At 39.2% G+C, this 20,398-nt stretch overlaps 1 protein-coding gene across 1 annotated transcript; it reads right to left on the bottom strand.

The window, feature by feature from the left end:
* Nucleotides 1-91: 91 nt before the first annotated feature.
* st3gal2 (ST3 beta-galactoside alpha-2,3-sialyltransferase 2) lies at nt 92-20,005 on the bottom strand. The gene is made up of 6 exons (XM_053500284.1): nt 19,402-20,005; nt 18,100-18,293; nt 11,762-11,941; nt 11,439-11,484; nt 6,282-6,401; nt 92-2,563 (listed from the first exon to the last, which is right to left on the bottom strand). The coding sequence occupies exons 1-6, from the start codon at nt 19,741-19,743 to the stop codon at nt 2,390-2,392; spliced, it is 1,056 nt and encodes a 351-aa protein (XP_053356259.1). The 5' UTR covers nt 19,744-20,005; the 3' UTR covers nt 92-2,389.
* Between the last annotated feature and the right edge of the window lie 393 nt (nt 20,006-20,398).

The following is a 20,398-nucleotide window of genomic DNA, read 5'->3' as shown; positions in this document are numbered from 1 at the left end:
CTAACAGTCTTACTGTTGGCCTGCTGTAAGTAAAAACATTTTGCATACTGAAATAAAAGGGATTAAGAGACAACGTATCACATGTGGACCATCTGTGTACTGTATGCATTTATTTGTTACAATAGCATAAGATAAAAACAGTCCATAATTACACATACACATGAGGAGGTTGGAACAGGAAAGAGAGAGAGCTGATGACCGTCACTACACCATTAACAAGTTGGCGTTCTAATTAGAAGCATAATAAAATACTAGCAGGATATGTACAGTGTGTTGTCAGTGGTTTGTTTGAAAGGCTTTAGGTCAGACAAATCAATCAAGTCAGGTCAGTATAAACATCAGCACAGAGGGGCTTTCACTTCCAAAAATTACAATGAACCGTAATACAAAACCTCAGTCTTCCAAACTAGCTGCATTTAACAACACTGTAACCCCAGGGAAAAAAGGGAAACTCCTCATTGAAGGAGGCAGGCACAGATCTAGAGGTCATTGACATAAAAATGACAGTGACGTTTTAAAACACAAACAGATGCGAGTAAAGTCAGACTGTCTTGATTTGAAAGCACATTATAATTAAATGGGACAATTTATTATTTTTATCCCCTGCAAGACCACCAGAAATGTAAATGTCATCCTTGTCCGATTAAGGGAACAAAGACTGCAGCAAAGCAAATACAAAAACCCTCAAATCTCTTTAAGCATTTGCTTTTTAGATGTTTTCATTAAAAATTTGACACTTTGGAAAAGCTTTGTTTGTGGGATTCTTTGGTGATGAATTACACATTTTAAAGGAATATTTTCACAGGGAGGAGAATTGTGTATTTATTTAATCAGTTGTTACAATAACTGCCTCAATCCTTAATGCTTTACTTAATTATCATTAATGCACTATATGATCTCGCAAGCATATCTGGGTTTCTACAATATTCAACTCTTATAACAGATTCCTCCTCAGATAATGTTTAGTAGGGAATTATTGGAATGATCATAAAGCCAATACCTCATAATATGGTATGCAGGAGTGTGCATTTAATAAAATAAATAAAAAAAAGCACGGTAAAAGAGCTGAAATGACATCACAGGTGTTTGTGTGTACGTGATGAAGAGCAGGTGGGCTGAAAATGCAGAGTAAGAAGAACTGCTCAGTCTGTTTTTAATTTTTTTTGTTTGTTTTACTGCAAGGAGGATGTCTCCACAGCAAGGACAAGGCACGCAAGCATCTGTTTAGGTCTACATCAAAAAAAAAAAAAGGGGGTTACTGTACCTGAATATGAAACCATGGACTAAGCCAAAGCAGGAAGTTTAGAGCACCCTGAAACTTTTCCACAGACCACTGCGCTGAACACAACAGATGGTGGAAAAGATTGACTGTAAAACAAACAAGTAAATAAAACTTTAAAATTTACAGAACTATTTGCACTAGAATTCTCCTATAAACACCTAATTGCACTGAAACATGGTTTAATCCCAGTTAGCAGGATTCGACATAAAGGCTGAGTTTTAACTCGACACACACCGATGTCACCAGGCTCCAATACCTTGTAATACTTTCCCCTCAGTAGTCAGAAAATAATTCTTTGTTCCTGGTGTGTGGATAACACTGGCTCTAATTAAGAGACATTTCATCCCTACCTCTGCAGGCGATACAAAAACAAATAACACTGCTTAAAATGTGCTTCACAAATATACGTCTAAACACTGATTGATACACTGGAGTAAATAAGTGTTTTCTGTTTAAGAAATGATCTGAAGGCGCTGAGTGTTCCACTTTACAATCAGCTGTTTGTGGTAATTACTTATTAAATTAATTGAACACATGATGACGGTGACTAACATCTGTTCGTACGTCTGTGACAGCACAGTGATGCAGAGTCGACATGATAAAATGTAACCATAAAAGATATAATACAACGTAAAAAAGCTCCATTTTTATGTAAGAGCATGTAACCTGGCACTTGCAGTGATCATGCAGGGTGGCATGATTAACACACAGTCTGGATCTGCTCAAGGAGGTAACTATCTCAAAGTCGATGAGCACGTATTAGGTTGATCATACTGTAGGGCTGAGCACACGCAAGAGGTGGGAATTAGTGGGCTGATTGACAACCATCAAGGTCACTACTTAAATAGGTTCTTCATGTTTATGCAGCACTAGAAAAACATCCTGTGCTGAACGAGGAGAACGTGTGGTTGGTCATCGTGGAACAAGTTCCTCTTCCGGGTCAGGGTAGGCTTGGAAATAACCACCAACACTGAGGGTTCCTGATCCCACACCACTATGAGGCACAGTATGCGGGTATAAAGGAAAAAGAGCAGGAGCAGGGCTTGCGTGGTCGGTTGGTTGGTTGGTTGGTCGATTGATCAGTGGCTCCTTTCGTCAACACTGTTGTCACTTTCCAGGAAAAACTGTGATCTTGCCAGCTTTGGCCAGGTGCTTTATGATCTGAGCCTCATAATCTGCATCATGAACACCTGTTTTACGGAACTCTCCAGAGTAGCGGTTCTGTTCCCAGTAGTGGTGCCAGTTCCCCCGGCTGTCTGCACCAAAGCCAAATACATTCACCTGGACATAAAACAGAGAACAGATGAAATCATACAGTACACACTCCAAATTCTTGGTTTCAGCAATAACAGTATGTATCTGATGAGTGACAAATGCATAAGCAGATAAGGCAGATGGGTAAAAATTCTCAGTGAGAATCGTGACAGGTGATTGCACAAAACAAAATGCTCCCAAATTTAAATCATCATTACTGCTAATATTTTTCCTGCTTTATTGACAAATCTATTTATATTAAAATTCCTGTGGTGGAGGAACTGAAACTACCTGGACTATGCACATATTACTGACTGAAAGCACAAATTACATAAAATGATAGATTGCATGAGCATAGGTAAAAAATTTTCTACAGCTTTATCATTTTGGTTTCCATGCTTGGTAGTCAGTGAGGAAAAAAAAACATAGGTCAGTAGAGCATTGCATCTCGTATAGATTCCCGTCAGTATGCGAATCAGTGCAATCAATTTCCTGAAGATGTCATTTCACCTGCGCATAAAGAACAATCACACATATGTATGGCTGTTTAACTTTAATACTACTATTAATGGATAAACCCCCCTTACCTGGTTTGCAAGACTCAATCTACCTTGATCTTTATGAGTCACAGTCCCTAATCAATAAGGATTAACAGGAATACTTCACACACCATCACCCTCAACATAGGAACACCCAAGGGATGTGTTATAAGACCCCTTTTATCACCCAGTTCAGACACAATTGTGTTACTAAACATCATGAGAAAGTTAAATTTAACACAGTTGTGGGGGTCAAATGATCAAATAATGATTATGTGGCATACAGGGATGGGGGGCAAAAACTTAAAGGATGGTGCACAGATAATAACCTTGTCCCAAATGTACGTAAAGCAAATAAGATGATGGTGAAAATCAAGAGGGCACGATTTACACAACACGTGGTTCTTGGTTATAAACATCTCCAACAACCTCATTCACTTTGAACTTCTTACTTTTGGCTAAACAGACTAAACAAACATCTACTGTACTTCTTAAGGAAGTTAACAAAAACAGATCAGCTCCTACAGGAGTATTATTGACTCTCCTGACCCACAACATTACAGTCTGGTATAGTAACAGTACTGCATCAGAGAGGAAAACACACTGAGGATGGTGTGTATAAGCATGTCTGAGTGTATTAGTACATGTCTATATACAGTACATAGTGTATACAGTAGGAATATCTCTATGTGTGTATGTATATATGTATAATACATTAAAATGTATATCATGGACAATTTTCTTCATAATTTCTTTTAAAAAAGTAAAACTCATTCTAGAATAAACTCGTTCTAGATTCATTATATATGAAGTAAAATATTTTATCAAAAACATTTTTGATTTACAGCTTACAGCTCAATAACATAAAAAAATCAAGTATTTCAAAATATTCTAATATTTAATTTTAAGTTTGATAAAATACGGAACTGTTAATACAGTATAAATAGAGTGCGTCTGTCTGTCTCTGGAAATACATGCATGTGGAAGACTGGGGTCTTGACAGTTGTCCAAAAGATGATTAAGTAGGGAAAAGCGTGGTAGAAAAAGGTGCACAGATAACAGGGATGACAAAAGCCTTAAGAAGATTGTCACGCAAAGCCGAATCAAGAACATGGGAGAGCTTCATAAGGAACAGAGCAAGGCTGGAGTTAATGCATTAAGAGCCACCACACATAGACATCTTCATGAAATGGGATACAATTATTGCATTTCTAGTATCAAGCCATTAGTGAAACAGAGACAACATCAGTAGTGTCTTGTCTGGGCTAAGGAGAAAAAGAACTGGACCACTGCTAAGGAGTTCAAGGTCCACTTTTCAGATTTGGAAATGGCAGACATTTTTAGAAAAGTTCCTACATTTTCACAGACGCAAAAGTCGCAGTCAGAACCCAGTGGAACCCAGTTTTTGGTTGACAAAACATTGTGGTGATGTCATTTGGCAATGCTGTAAACGTTGGGACAACAATGGTATTAGGCTGTTAGAATTACTTTGATGAAAAGATGTCGGAACCGCACAGACTATATGACGATAGGATAACCTTGAATAATACTGCAAAAATGCCTCAGAACCAACAAACATACAAAATTGATCGTTAGAGTGGGATTCAAATTTAGACGGCTCCAGTGAGAGCAATGCGTGATTACCACTAGACCACTGGGAAGTATCCTGTTAAAGCCAGTGAACGTGTGTACATAACAACGAGTAGCACAAAAGTACAGAACAAGAACAATTTACTGGAATATTAAATTGAAAAGCAGCCAAAAGTGTTTAAAAACCTGCTTACTGTTGAGACCTGCTCTGTGAAACTGGAAGTGATGCACTTTGAATGCCGTGCAAACACCCTATAACAGTATAGTCATTTGGAAGCAAAAATGCTGAAACAACAGTGTTGTTGTCTACAGTCATGTGACTTTTGCATTGCCATTTACTGAAAAATTTGCAAGAAAGAAGACCCTGCTCCCAAATAGGCACCTTCAAGCTCAATTACAGAGAGACAGTAGAGTGCAAAAATCTTGTCCACCCTTTGTTTTTTCATATTTTGCTTCCAAAAAGCCAGACTTTCATGAAAATATTATAATGTAGTCTTGAGGAATACTTCTCATTTTTGCCATGTTTTGGCTATCATTTTCAGTCCAGTGTTAGTGGGTTTTAAGCCATGCAATGACATTAATCATTCAAACATCAAAAATATCTAACCTAAGGCACGAAACCAGAGAAAAACAAATTCAGATGATGACAGATGATCAGGCTGGTGATTAGTATACTAGTGATGTTGAATTGTGAATTGAGATGGGAAATGATACATATGTTTACATATGTTCTTTATACATATGTTTATTTAATAATTTTCTTTAATTTAATATAAAGAAATGAGGCTTAATCAATTCTTCCAAGAAGAGTGGTCAAATATCCAAGCTTGTTGATGGCTACCATAAGTGTCTGCTAATGCTAAATCTTGCTTGCGGACATTTATCTAAATATTAGATGTATTGTATATATATGATGGCAGCACGGTGTGTAGTAGTGGTTAGCACTGTCGCCTTGCACCTCCAGGGTCCAGGTTCAATTCGCGACCATGTTCGATTCCCATCTCTGTGCATGGTTTGCATGTTTCTTCCCATGTTTGATGAATTTCCTCCAGGTACTTCAGTTTCCCCCCACAGTCCAAAGACCTGCAGATTAGGCTAATTGGTGTTCCCAAATTGCCCGTAGTGTGAATCAGCATGTGTGTATGTTTGTGTATGTGTATGTGCCCTGCGATGGATTGGTACCCTGTCCAGGGTGTACCCTTGTGCCCTAAATCTCCTGGGATAGGCTCCAGGCCCCCCGCGACCCTGAATACAGGATAAAGTGGTATAGATGATAAGTGAGTGAGTGTATATATGATTTTGACTCTGCGTTGATTTAAGAAAATTAAATTAAATTCAAAATTCTAAACCAAATTGGAGTTTCATTACAGTTTTATTAAAGCTGTATGTTGTACAATTCTTATGCCTCAGGAAAAGACCAGCCTATCAGCTTATAAGTGTGTGTGCGTGTGTGTTGTGTGTGTTGGTAAAACGTTTTACTAAACATCAATTTATTGTGGCATTAATGGGCCCTCATGATAAGATGCATTAATTGTTTCTTGTTTAATTATTGATATTAGATTTTAACCCCATTTAATCTCACAGCATTTTCAAGCACATATTTTCTAGTTCTTTACCTCATCACACACATGCAGGGCGAAGAAGAGGACCAGCATGCCTGTGGAGGGGTAGCGGCCATGGTGCCGTGTCCAGTGGTCATGGATATACTTGAAAAATGCAGGATTGAAGATCTGAACCTATGAGTTAAAAAAAGAAAATATAACAACCAGGCAGCTGTAATGGATGCAGGTTTGTGACCTGGTTAAGAGCACAAAATATCAGCCTCAGTTATACACTGCCTGGGCGGAAAAAAAAAAAAAGTTACTCATCATTCATGACTCAGTTAAATCTAATCTCATGATTAGGTTAAATCTGGTCTTATCAGACCACATGATTGCTCCAATTATTACATGTGCCGACTTTTTAACAGCCAACTTCAAGTGATTAAGTGATTTATGATTGTTTTTCCAACTACCTTTCATCCCTGAAGTTAACGGTTCAGTATTATACATCTATGCTTTAGTCATGTTCTAGAATTTTTTTTTTTTTGCGTGATGCATGCCAATAATTTGACCCTTTAGAAATGGTGATTTTTTTTGTGCTGTTCTAGCTCTTGGTCTAGCAGCATGCTAAAAAGTGCATGAGCAAAGCCTTAACATTTAATAGGCTCAGTACACAGTAAAATATGCCCAGTGGAAAGGCATAAGTCTGTAAATGCCTCATTAATAATTTTAGCTGGGACATACTGTATATTTAACACTAGTAGCGCCGCGCCAATTTCACCTACTTATAAAGCGGTTTAGCGGTCATTTGACCGCCTATTGTTTTGAATGGGAAGCTGTTGCTGACACACAATGATCGCTAGATGGCGCTTTCACCCAAAGCAAATAGTTTAGCTTCAAGACCAACTTGCACTTGGACAATGCACCATTCATTCCTGCGTTGATAATCAGCGATATTTTTGTTTCTCATATTCAACTGAGAAAACCTACTACAGAGTCTCTAAGGGGACAAAGGAAGAGGGGAAAAAACGGCATAAGAAAAAATAACAAGTCATGTTTTGCATTATAACCCAAAGTGTTTGGCATGACTTTTTTCTGCCATTTTTTCTCCTCCTTTGTGGAGAAAATGTATTAGTTTGTTCATTCTATTTGAAGCTTCTGAACGACTCGGATGGAGCAGGAGCACCGCTTTAGTTCTGAACTCGCTTTCGTGAAATTATTGCTAAAGCAATATTTTGTTTGAATAAATCAGATCTACCACAGCAGATAATAAACTATGCTATGTCATAATCGAAGCAAACAGCACGATTATGCCTCGTGTGGATCAGTGTTGCTAGGCAACGGACCACGCACCTAATCGGCGGGAACAAGGTTCACTTGGCCGCGGTGTATTATAAACCTGCGAATTGTTTCACTGTTTATGCTCACATAAGAATCATGTAATAAAAGCGAGGGAACTGTGGAAGTGATGTGTGGCCACTCAATGAGAACTAAACCAAACTATCTGCATAGTGACACTAAACAGCTGAACAACTTCACTTTTCCGTTTACCCCTGAAAAAAGCGGTATTTTGTTTGTTTATATTTAGAATTTTTATAAAAGTACAAGAAGTGTATACACACAGACACACACACACACACCTTAACAGTTTACAGAAAGTAGGCATTTAAGGTCACAGTTCTAAAAAGGCAGGACACTAAAGAGACTTGTCTACCGACTGTGAAAAACACCCAAAGAAAGATGCCCAGGGTCCCTGCTCATCTGCGTGAACGTGCATTAGGCATGCTGCAGGGAGGCATGAGGACTGCTGATGTGGCTAGGGCAATAAATCGCCATGTCCGCACTGTGAGACGCCTAAGACGGCGCTACAGGGAGACAGGAAGGACAGCTAATCATCCTCGCAGTGGGAGACCACGTGTGACAACACCTGCACAGGATCGGTACATCCGAATATCACACCTGCGTGACAGGTACAGGATGGCCACAACAACTGCCCGAGTCACACCAGGAACACACAATCCCTCCATCAGTGCTCAGACTGGTACTTTTGATTTTGAGCCTCCCTTCATTCAGGGACACATTGTGAAACATTTTTAGTTTATGCCTTATGGTGTTGACTCTTTAAGTGTTCATACAAATATTTACACATTAGGTTTACTGAAAGTAAAAACAGTTGAAAGTCAGAGGACGTTTCTTTTTTGCTGAGTATATATATATATATAATTATGGAAGCTCATTGCATTCACAAAAGTAAAGAATATCTTTTAATATTAATATCTCATAATTCTGACTTAATATCTCATAATTATGAGATCCTGATACTGGTAGATATTTATGTCTTTGGGTAATTTGGATGATATTATCATTAGTATTGTATGTCAACACTGCACAGATATCTGCTTAGGACTGTTCAGGAGGAAAGCACATTCTGTCCTTCTCAAAGTGGCTCTCTTCCTTCAGGAGCAGCTAAACCTGTAACGATGCGGATCTTATGAGGGGCAGAACCACGCATAAATACTCTGAACGGGCATGTCCGCAGAAAAGAAAGACAGACAGACAAAGTGTGCTGTTTAGAGACAGAGGCAAAGCCCCAGCCTCTCCCTGTCTTAGACGCCGGCAAGAGTGAGAGAGAAAGAGGGAGCGGCACGCATCAGTCCAGCGTGCGCACTCAGGTTAAGTACAGTATGAAAGTACAAAAAAAGACACAAACCCCTCTCTATCTTATAAATCCTCGGTAAGGGTGAACGTTTATTTTTAGTTTCCCGAGCACCGTCCGTTCTCGCGTACGGCGGAGCTCTGTCTCATAAGCACTCTCACAACAACTCCTATTTTACTGACCCCCTCTAAAGACCTGCGTTAGGGCTCTTATACACATCATAACATTTCGTGGTGCGGCTCTCCATACTGCTCCACGTAACAAAACCAATATGGATTATGCTTTATGGATACAAATCATGCTTTTAAAATGCATCCAAGCTGGCTTTGTGGTATCTCAGAGAATTATCTGGCACCTATTTAAAATTCTGGATTTTCGTTTCCGAGCAAAAGGATGCAGTAACTTTCGTTTCCGATGTCATGCGCTAAAATGCCCCCTTCCACAATCTGCCTACCCTTATCTTATAATTCTGAGATAGTAAGTCATAATTATGAGATCAGGATGTCATAATTACGAGATATTAAGTCATAATTATGACACAAGTCCCGTGATTTATTTTTTCTTTTGTGAACGCAATGAGCTTCCGTATATAATAGCATGCATCTTTATATATACACATTTGGAATCTGCATCTACATTTTCTGTTACATGTATAGAATTAGTTTCAGCTGAAACTCAATCAATGGTGTTGGGGTACTTATGTAGTGATAATTAGTTTCTGCCAAATCACTAAAACTAACAATGGACTATGAGAGGTGGTTGGAAGTTGTTACTCTGAATATAAATATTTCTCAGAGGTAAACGAAAAAGTAAAGTGGTTCAGCTGTTCAGTGTCACTATGTCATAAACAGTGAAACAATGTGGACTCATCGCTGTGCTTGTTGTAACTGAAAAAGCTTCTTCTTCAGTCTTTCCACTCCGTGACCGCTGAAATCCGACACGACACTACGTGTGTGGGCTCAGTGGAGGTGTGTGTGTGTACTTCTTGTACTTTTATAAAAATTCTAAATGTAAACAAACAAAATACAGCTTTTTTTTCAGAGGTAAACGGAAAAGTGAAGTTGTTCAGCACACTCAGTGTAGTTACCGAAATCTTTGGTTTAGTTCTCACTGAGTGGCCACACATCACTTCCACATTTCCCTCGCTTTTATTACATGATTCTTATGTGGGGATAAACAGTGAAACATTCCACAGGTTTATAATACACCGCGCCAAATGAACCACGTTCCCGTCGAACGAAACGAGGCATAATCGTGGTGTTTGCTTCGGTTATGACATAGCATAGTTTATTATCTGCTGTGGTAGATCTGATTTATTCAAACACAATAATAAAGCTTTATATCCTCAGGCGGGGTCATTACATTGTTTTAGAGATAATTTCACGGAAGCTTCAAACAGAATGAACAAACTAATGAATTTTCTCAAAACGTTATAAAATTAAGTAAAGCGAAATCCCCTAAATCTCCTTATAAAATATCGCTGATTATCAACGCCAGAATGAATGGCGAATTGTCGATATTTCACGAAAGCATCTATATATCAGTTTATAATATATATAAACTGCATATATGGAATGAAACCTGAGATAGTTACATATACGCACTGAATGACGCATAGATAGTATGCGCGATCCCTTGCGCCATCTGCTGAGAGAAATGAGAATCGCAGGTTGGAAATGGCAGGAAACGGCATGACCGACGCGCAGCTGTCAGCGATTTCACGTAAATAAGAGCAAAATGGTTTTTACTGTTGCGATTTTAAAAATGTAAGCATACAGGGTGATTAAGCTCACAGATCTAGAAAGAGTCATGAAAGCAGGGTCCTGGAATTTGATCGACTGTGAATTTTTTTTTTGTTTTTTGTTTTTTTGTTTGAAAAAATAAAGCTCCTAAAATATGGTTATATAGCGGTTTTTAAATTAAATAACTCATAGACAACCTTTTGTCAGAGAATATTAATCTGCCAAAAATGACTAAGTCTGAAAACGGTTGTTTACGCCATTTCGCTGTCAAACTCTTCACAAACTCACCATCATCTTAATTAGCAACACCTGTACACTGACGCATTAATGAATTATGCCAATGCAGATACAGGTCAAGAGTTTCAATTAATGTTCATCAGAAAACATCAGGATTTTAATGATTGTTGGTACCAGATGGGCTGCATTGAGTATTTCAGAAACTGCAAATTCACAGACAGATTTGACTATCACACTTTCACTCCTGACAGACACACACACACGTGTACACTATATAATATACATACACATTATATACATATACACACACACACATATTATATATATATATATATATATACACACACACAAACACACACGTGTGTGTATTTATATGTGTGGGTTTATATGTTCTTGATCTTTATCTGCAACATGTTATACATATTCTGATGCTCTTACAGAGGATAAGTTCATAAATAATTAAACAAATAGGTTTTCCTAAGTGGCCAGTAACAGTATATGTAATATGCGGCAACATACTGAATGTCATATTATTGCACATATTACATGCTGACAGCCAAATATGTTAAAAAAATGAATGAATTGAGTTTAAATTACCTTGTCCTTGTCTACACGCAGAAACTGCTTTACTGGAGCATAAGTACTAAAGGGAAAAGAAGTAAAAAACAAAGATGACATTAAAAAAATCTATGTCGATGGGATCAAGTGCAGACAGTAATCATGTGTTCCAACCTGAAACGCATAAATGTTTTTTGCTCTTATGGCCATAAAAACATGGTATTTTAGAACTGCTTAGTATCCGTCTTATGCTTTTGAAATATTTATAGGCTATCCAAGTTTTATGTGAGTGACAGAAAGAGAGCATGAGAGAAGAACGAGTCCATAGCTGGGGAAATATGTATGTGTGTGTGACGCCTTACAAGCGGATTTGGCCAGTCGAGAGGGCGCTGGTGATCCACAGCAAGTCCAGAGTCTTGAAGGGCACCAGAACAAAGCTGACGTTGGCAGCCAGGTTCTTGGCACTTTCTGGGTACATGAAATGGTGGGTGGTGTGACTGCCCACGTCTTCTTCATAGCCCACGGTGGGTGCCAGGTTAATTCTGCCAAATATCAATACAAACACAGAGCCGAAGCAGTGCTTACCCAGGCACACACTTGTAAATCCTGGCACAAATATTTTTACTTCTTGGCCATATTATATTTTTATCATACAAGGCTGTTTTTAAATGAACAAAAGGACCTTATCTGAGCTCTGACATTTCGGCTGACAAGAGCTTGCGGGAACACAGGACGGAAATTACACAAATGAGGACCAAATGGAAAGACTGTGGATAATAGGCCTGTCAGAGACCTTTAAAATGATCAAATCATGATATATGACATAACCAGAAGAGGGTGTATTCCAGGGGAGGACAATACATGTCTCAATGCTTGAACTGGAAACTTTTGAAATACAAGAAGACAACCCTAAAATCAACCCTCATGCTGGGACTGAGAAACCAGTTAAGGCACTGAAATAAAAAGATGAGACAAAGACAGAGAGAAAGAGAGAGAGAGAGAGAATTGCAGAAACAGGGACAAAAAAGAATAAGAAAGCAGCTGACAGGTAAGACTGTGACAAGATTCACTTCATCCACAGTCTGTCCCTGTCTCTGTATATCTCTTTAGCTTGTACGTTATCTCTCAAATCCAAGCTATATGTATTCTTTCATCGTTCACTGGCCTGAATCGTAAGCACGCTCTCCTTCACCAAATGTGTTTTCCAATCTCCGTCTGAAAGTGCACCTATGTTTGCTCTGCTTATTGGAATTTCAATATTTCCATTTCTTGACTAGTGCCAAGTGTGAATGGATTCGGAAATGCATCGAGCTTTGTGTGCGCTGCTTTAGATGTTGATCGACTTGGGATTTGATGCTCTGAAAATAATCTATATGCTTTCATTCTTTATCCCTGAATCAAAGCTTTCGCAGAAAGCTGAGGTCTTGCTTTTATCAGCCAGGGCGCATTCTGAAGCTGCTATAGAAAATATTATTCAATGCATACTTTATTAAAGGTTTAATGCATGAGGCTAGCAGAACAAAGGTTTGAGTTCCTTAGAAACCATGGCAAGGCATAAACAAGAAACTCAGTAGCACAAAAAAAGCAAACTACGTTAATTAGCCTGCTTGTTTCATCTGGATGCTTCCAAAACATACTGTATGTGCAAGCGTTATGAGTCTGCTTTCGGGAAAGATTAATTTCACAGACAGCTGAAAAACCAGGTGGCATTGTAGTGCAGGAAAGAGCGACGGTGCTTTTCGAAACCTTTCTGTTCCGGCTTGCACCAGAGGGTGGCACACTGACACGCAGGCTATGTCTGGTGTACATAAAATCTGCCCTCTGATACCACTTGCCTGATGACAAGCACATACTAACATTCAAATTCTGGGATTTTTTACATAGAACCATTATTTACTTTGTGCTGCAGCTCTGTTATTATTAAATGTCAAGAATATTCGCTGCAAATCAAACCAAGCTACAGTTCATAAATTATCGGTACACCCAGGGCTATGTCTATGCTATTAAACCTTTTATACCACATCAAGCCTTTAAGTAGATTTTACTGACCTATTAAAAAAATTCCCACCAGCTATCAAACTGAATTTTATCCTACAGTAATAGAGTTTATGATTAATCATATGTAACATCAGTCAAGCTTATGCACTTATCATCCAGGCTGGTTATCAAAAATCAGACTAGAAAACAGGAAGTCTTTATCTAGGAATATTTTTGCACTTTGCACTCTTACTGTACAAAAGTAATTAAAACCAGTTACATGTACATCTTTGCTTGCTCAACTGGTAATTATGACCCTAATGGCCCACAGTACTCTGTATACATTAAAAGTACATTAGTACTGTAGTGCATAAAGTACATATGCTATAGAGTACTTAAGTATTCTGACGTTTCCTACATACCCTACCTTTTCATACTATGCTATCCAGAGATGCACTATACAGTAGATGTTTTGATTAATTCTGGATGTAGATGCAGATCCCTAATGAGCAAGCCAGAGGTGGAAAAGGCTCCCTGAGATGACATAAGGAAAGAACCTGATGAGAAACCAGACTCCAAAGGGAACCCATCTGCTTCTGGTTGATGCCAAGGAGCAGATATCTATATGAATAAATTAAGGTTTTGTCTGTACATTGGTCAGAGCTTGCTCTTTCAGTGATATCTTTACATTTCAGACATTGGAGGACCTGAAACCTGTCTCAGCAAATTTTCTGTCTGTCTGCATGACTGTCCAGCCTGATTATGTCACAGCATCACACAAAACTCGCTGGTCAGAATTTAATGAAACTTTGGCAGTACTTAGGTATTTGCCCAAAGTTACACCTATGAAATCATCTATCAGAAATGTTGAGAAATGTAGAAGTGAAGCTATGAACAGTTATGTGCCAGATTATGCCACTATCGCTTTTTCTCTTGAGGTGCATGTGCCTGAACTTAAAGCCCAGTGTTATCCGCTAAAATGCCTCCTGGCACAGATTGCCCCCCTACATAATCTATTACAACAGAATTGTATTATGCAAAACTGTCTGGACCGAATTTAATTAAGCTTTTGCAGTACTTGGATATCCGCCTGAAGTTTATCCTGCACCTGAAGTTAAATCAAAATGCTGAGTAAAATCAATGAACGGATATGTGCCGGATTTATTAACCTACTTCAAAATAAGCTATTATTAATATACTTATTAATGATATTACTTCTATCCTTACTAACTAACCAGATTTTTTTTTTTACTGGGATTAGTTAATATTTTCACTGTTGAAATAACAGCGCTGGAGTGGTATAAGTGAATTATTTTTTAAGACAAAATCTTTATTCTATCTACTTTTCCGATTTCTAATCTGTGATTCACTCTTCGATTACCGAACAGGGAGTGAATTTGGCTGGCGACAAAAGAAGTACAACTTGTGTAAGTGTAAGATGTATATAATACTATTCAACCATTTCTACAAACTTTTTTCCTTTTCCCCCCCGTCAATTACATGTCCTTTTACTAGTACAATATAATCATTCATTTTGGCCTGTGTATCAACTTTATTCACTTCATGTTATATTTACAATTTAAAAAATATAATTCGGCAGTTTTTCATCTGTCACACAACCATAAATATATATGAAGAATAGGTGCTTCCTTTGAGACACAAGAAACTGCCAGTGTAACTTCATAGGATGCCTGAGCACACAGATTGTCAGATAAAGCAACGCCATGAATCTCTTTGGCGTAATTCAAACTGATAATGTATTGAAGACTCTCAACCACTTACTGTACTATGGTCAGGTTCATTGATTAAATCATGTGTCCTTTTATACACTGAAAGACAGCACTGCAAAAAAGCAATAAAAGTGATGCTAAATTAAAAAAACTAAACAAAAAAGGCTTTGAAAGTTCTTTTCCAGTATCATTTTAAAAGCTTGTTAAAAGGCACATTGTATAATACTGGATTAAACCTTGCTCACACAAAGCTACAATATTCAACCCCATTTTATTTTTTATTTTTTACAGGCAAAAATTGGGTGGGGAGTAAATTCACATTGAGACCTAAATTCCAGAATTTGCAGGTGCTCGACTGTGATTTTATTCCCGTCTGGATCAGCTATGTCAGTGTTTTTCTCCCTCATCCCCTGAGATAATTACAGACCAAATGACCAACTATTCTTCAACCAACTCTGTGGTGGTCTGATAATTTTAGAACCATCCAGATAGAACCCTATGTGATTTTACAGGCAGAGGCAGAGGCTGTGCCGTGTGTTTAGTTTGCTTCAGTGGTTTTGGTTGCCTGGTGCAAATACCCGTACTTTCCAAATCATCAAGAGAAAAGTGTGTGCCTTGGCAGGATGATTAAAGAGGCTGTTTGAATGACAGCTACAGATGCTACATATTCATGTATACACTATAATATCTATTCATTCTCATACAGAATGACCATATAGGAAATCACCTACTGGCATGTTTATGGGAGGAAATCAGAGAACATGGACAAGATGTGAACGTGTACAATATAACTTATACACTTCTATTTCAATTATACAATATATATATATATATATATATATATATATATATATATATATATATATAGACAAGACAGACCAATTTTCAGATGGAAACAAAATCTGTACGCTCCTGGGATTCGCATAAAACTCATATTCTCCAGAAGGCTCAGTAAAACCTAACAATTGTTATTTTATAAAACTGCACAAATCTGTGTCTAAAACTCTGATTTTAAGCAATGAGTTTTCACTTCAAATACTGTGTGTTTATTTTATTACTTATTATTCCTCTTTATAGAAGTTTCTTTTATAGAGAAATGTTTTCAAAAGCATATTTTGCTTATGCCGTATTTTTGTATGTGCCCAAGACTTTTGCACAGTACTGTAAGTAAAATAATTGTTCGGTTTTACTGAGCTTGCTGGAGAATATGAGTTCTTCTGGTAACTTTGTCACACTCGCTCCTTTCTATTTTTATGCAAAAAAATACTTATGCAGACATGATAAACATACTGTATATAACAAAATTGGTACAGCATATAATATGGTGCCTAAGACTTTCCTTCCCTTTTTGTAATTAATTGTACTCACTAGTGCATTCATTCCCACCTCTGGCTGTGTATGTGACAAATAGAATTTGTATTTGAATACAGAAACTCTACACATATCTGAGCTCAGGAGACTGGAGCTGTGAGCATGCGAGATCAGCCAACCTAATTTTGTGCAATTACGGCTAAGGAGAGAACTGAAAGAAAGTCAATGACGATGCATCTTGTATCAATTTTCATTTAACACATTTCAATATAAAAATAAAAAAAACGCACAGTTACACTCGTAAATACATACAGTATCTTTAGAATACAACATTGTCTATTCAACTCAGATAGCGCTAACGAAATCAGTTTGACCCTGGCTGAAAGCATATAAAACAGCCTGAAAGGCCTTCACTTAGAAGATGTAAAAGCTACCTAAAAGCAGAGAGCCATTTTTACGTACATCAGTGGGAAGGAAACGAGACAGGAGCTGCAAGTAAAAAAGACGTGTACTTAAAGTGAGATGAAGGACTTAATCAGAGCTCAAAGCTGAATCAAAAGAGACATTACTGAAATAGTACCTAAAATTTATGCAAATTCACCTACCATTCGTCAGTTTCTCGCTGTCTCTGTCATTTCTCTATTCACTCTAAATTATCTCAAACTCCTCTTCACCTCCTTAAGAAGCCTTATTTCTTTTTTTTCTCTCTCCACTTAAACACACTGAACCGTACCTCACCCTTTTTTTTTAATAAGGGCTGATTAAAAAAAAAAAAAGATGCAAATTGAAAAGCAATCTGATTCAAACCATGTTTAAACAGGATTAGTTTTTCCAGCATGATGCTTGTTAGTAATGATATGAACCCAGCCTGATAAAACTCTTGCATCCAGACAGCTGTAAATGAAAATGGGATTTTATTAGCTTAATTTCCAATATATATGGATCAGGAATTAAATTTTAGATACTGAGGCAATATATAATAGCTGCAATAGCTGGATAGCATTACAGGATTGCACTCTTTCATTTAATCGGATTTATTTTTAACAAGCGCTTAGTGAAAACAGTACATTAGAAAAAATTATATAAAAAAAACGAGATACAGCATATACAGTACATCTGCATTTGGTGAGAAAGGTAGACTGGTAATGTTTGTGAAAGATAAAAACAGATGAAATGCCTCCATAGCAATAGTGGAAAAGTGTGTTTTTTTTACAACACAGAAGGGTGCCAGCTTGCCTCAAAACTCAGAGATGTCTATCTGGAATAAACTGATCAGACTGCTGTGAGTCATCGAAAAGCAGTAGGTAATTTAGGCTTGAATTTTTCTAAGGGGAGGAAGAAGACGACTCATATCAGCACCTGCCAAAGACGGAATAGAGCCTGATGTTCTCCCTGTGTCCAGTCCTCTACATTCCTCCGCCCTCTCAAAAACATGCCATAAGCTACTCTGAATTGTCCCGTGTGCATGTGTGGGTGTGTGTGTGTGTGTGGTGCTATTCAGGGTTTGTCCACACCTCATGGCCATTATTCTCAAGACACGCTCCAGATCCACCGCAACCCTGATCCGGATTACTGAAGATTAGTGGATGAATTATTTTACCCAGCTATTTTAAAATGAGGACCACACTCTAACTGCATTCCCTTTTCACAAAACTCCCAAATCACCTGACTTCTCTGCTCACCTCATGATATAGGTGTGGCTGTCAATCACTGAGCCGTAGCCTGCTCCGCGTAGGTTGCCCGAGTTGCCCACCACAGCACAGCGTATGCACCGCGCGGGGTCCCATGAGCCGTACGGCGAGCGTCCGGGGATGACCTGGAAGAGCTTCAGCAGCACCTGTTGGATACTGTGGGGCTTAAACTGAGGCTGCAACATCTGGCAAAGGGAAAAAAGATGAAAGAACATGAAAAGGCACTTATATAAGATGTAATATATAAAACGTATTTATTTCGAACAATGTAAATCTCAACACAAGTCGAATAAAAGTGACTGCTTTAAAATAGACTTCTCTTGGCATCAGGATGCCCACACCTGAAAACTATGCCGATTAAGACCCTATCATCTCTCCCTCTCTCTGGATCCATCACCCCCTGCTCTCTCTCTCCCTCTGGGTCGTCCTTGCCACCTGCTAGTCAAAACGAAGCCCGCTGGCTCTGCACTAGGCCGGGTAATTCTCGCCAGATGTTTCTCTGACTATCATGCCAGCCAGGCATTTTATTCCGAGTCCAGATAATGTCAGCACAGAGAGGCAAGGCAATGTGTGTGTGTGTTTAAGTGTACATGAAGCTATTAACCAGAGTGGATAAGCATTAGAAATGCAGTGATTTCCGTTCGAAATGAGTAATTTTCACTTACAACTCTGTCCCAAACCTCTTCGGTTTAATCCCTCCATTCCCAACCGGTACCAAAAACAATTCCATAATCCTCTCATCTGCCTGCACAACCTTCCACACAGGAACAGACCGAATATGCAGCATCTCTCACACTCTGTAGGCTGAACTATCTTCTCTTCTCTGTTCATCTCTCTGTTGATCAGCTGTGTGCCTTCTCCAGGCGCCAATTCGTTCTGGAGCCTCATTACTGATTTTTCAGCTGGCGAGACATTACTCATATTCTCTCTAATGAAACAGCCCTTTGGCTCCAAGTCTCCTAAGCGCAGTGCATGAGCACAATTTCAGAGTTCACTCCTTCGCTGCTTTAAAAGGAGAGAATCCACAGGGTCTTGTCTGTAGTCTGAATGTATTAGATGAATGCTAGAGGATCGTTTATATTAATAATCTTAAAAAAAAAAAAAAGCTGCAGTGTAAAACCTGTTTATACAAAATGGTAGCAATCAGGATCATCTATAAACATTTTTAATATTCTTAAACAAATCCTTTAGGCGAATACATCTATAATCTAAACGTATTTACAGCTGTACAAGGACTTAACCAAACTGATAAAACACTGTTTGAATGAATGCTGGAACAACAGTCTTACTCACCACCCACCAGTAGTAAACATCTGCAGGCAGCTGGATGTTTTCCCGTGTCCATACGGGCGAGATGTTTGGCTCATAATTCTCATCAAACCAATCGGACATGCCCGGGTCGTCCACGCAGCGGTTACAGGCACACGTCTTCTGCTGCCTGCCCTTGGCGGAAACCAGCTTGTGAGAGCCTGCGTAGTTTGGCACCAGCTTCACCTGCCGTGACTCTTCCCACCCAGGAGACTCCAGGTAGGACAGGCCAGGGCCTCCCCTCAGTGAGAATGAAAAGAGCAGGGAGGTGAGGAAGAGGAGGGCCAACGATGCCAGGAGCACCCACAAGCGCAGAGAGCAGCGCATGCCCCCCGATGATGCCCGAGAACCCCGCTCGGCCGGCACCCCGCTGGGCCCCCAGGACCGCTGTGTCCGAGCCCAGCCAAAGCCCGAACCCCAGCGGCTCTCTCTCTGCTGAGGAGCGCACGCCGTGCGACCCCCCCACAGCCATGCACCGGCTCCTGCCACCGTGCCCAGCCTGCCCTCTGTGCCCGTCAGCTCGCCTGCTGACACACACACATAAACAGCTAGAAAGACAGGAACAGAGCTCTCTTGGTCTGTCCGCGGGTCACACACTCATGCTCTCTCGCTCTCGCCCACTCAACTCAGATCTGTCTCACTCATCCTCTCATCACTTGGCTCAAAACACACACCTGTTCAAATTGTCACCAAGTCTATTCAGTTAGTGTCTGCATTGTGTGATTGTCTCTGCAGCGACAGTCTGATGAAACAAAGCCCCTGTGGATTTGACATTTCAGCTTTGGATAAGTGAAGGCTGTCACCCACGCCTACTATGTGTACAGTGTGTACGTGTGTGTGGTGTGTATAGGGTAAGTCTGCTTGCTCCTGCACTAGTGAGCCAGTGCGTTGCGGTAAATTCCAGCAGTCTCTGGAGAAAATAGGTGGACCTTTCCTGTACAGTTAGACTGTAGAGGCATCCTGGACTTCACTCCCCTCCCTC

The sequence above is a fragment of the Clarias gariepinus genome, chromosome 7, assembly GCF_024256425.1.
Source record: "Clarias gariepinus isolate MV-2021 ecotype Netherlands chromosome 7, CGAR_prim_01v2, whole genome shotgun sequence".
Lineage (NCBI taxonomy): Eukaryota > Metazoa > Chordata > Actinopteri > Siluriformes > Clariidae > Clarias > Clarias gariepinus.
Note: the sequence above shows the minus strand (reverse complement) of the source record. Positions and strands in the feature narration are given on the sequence as shown.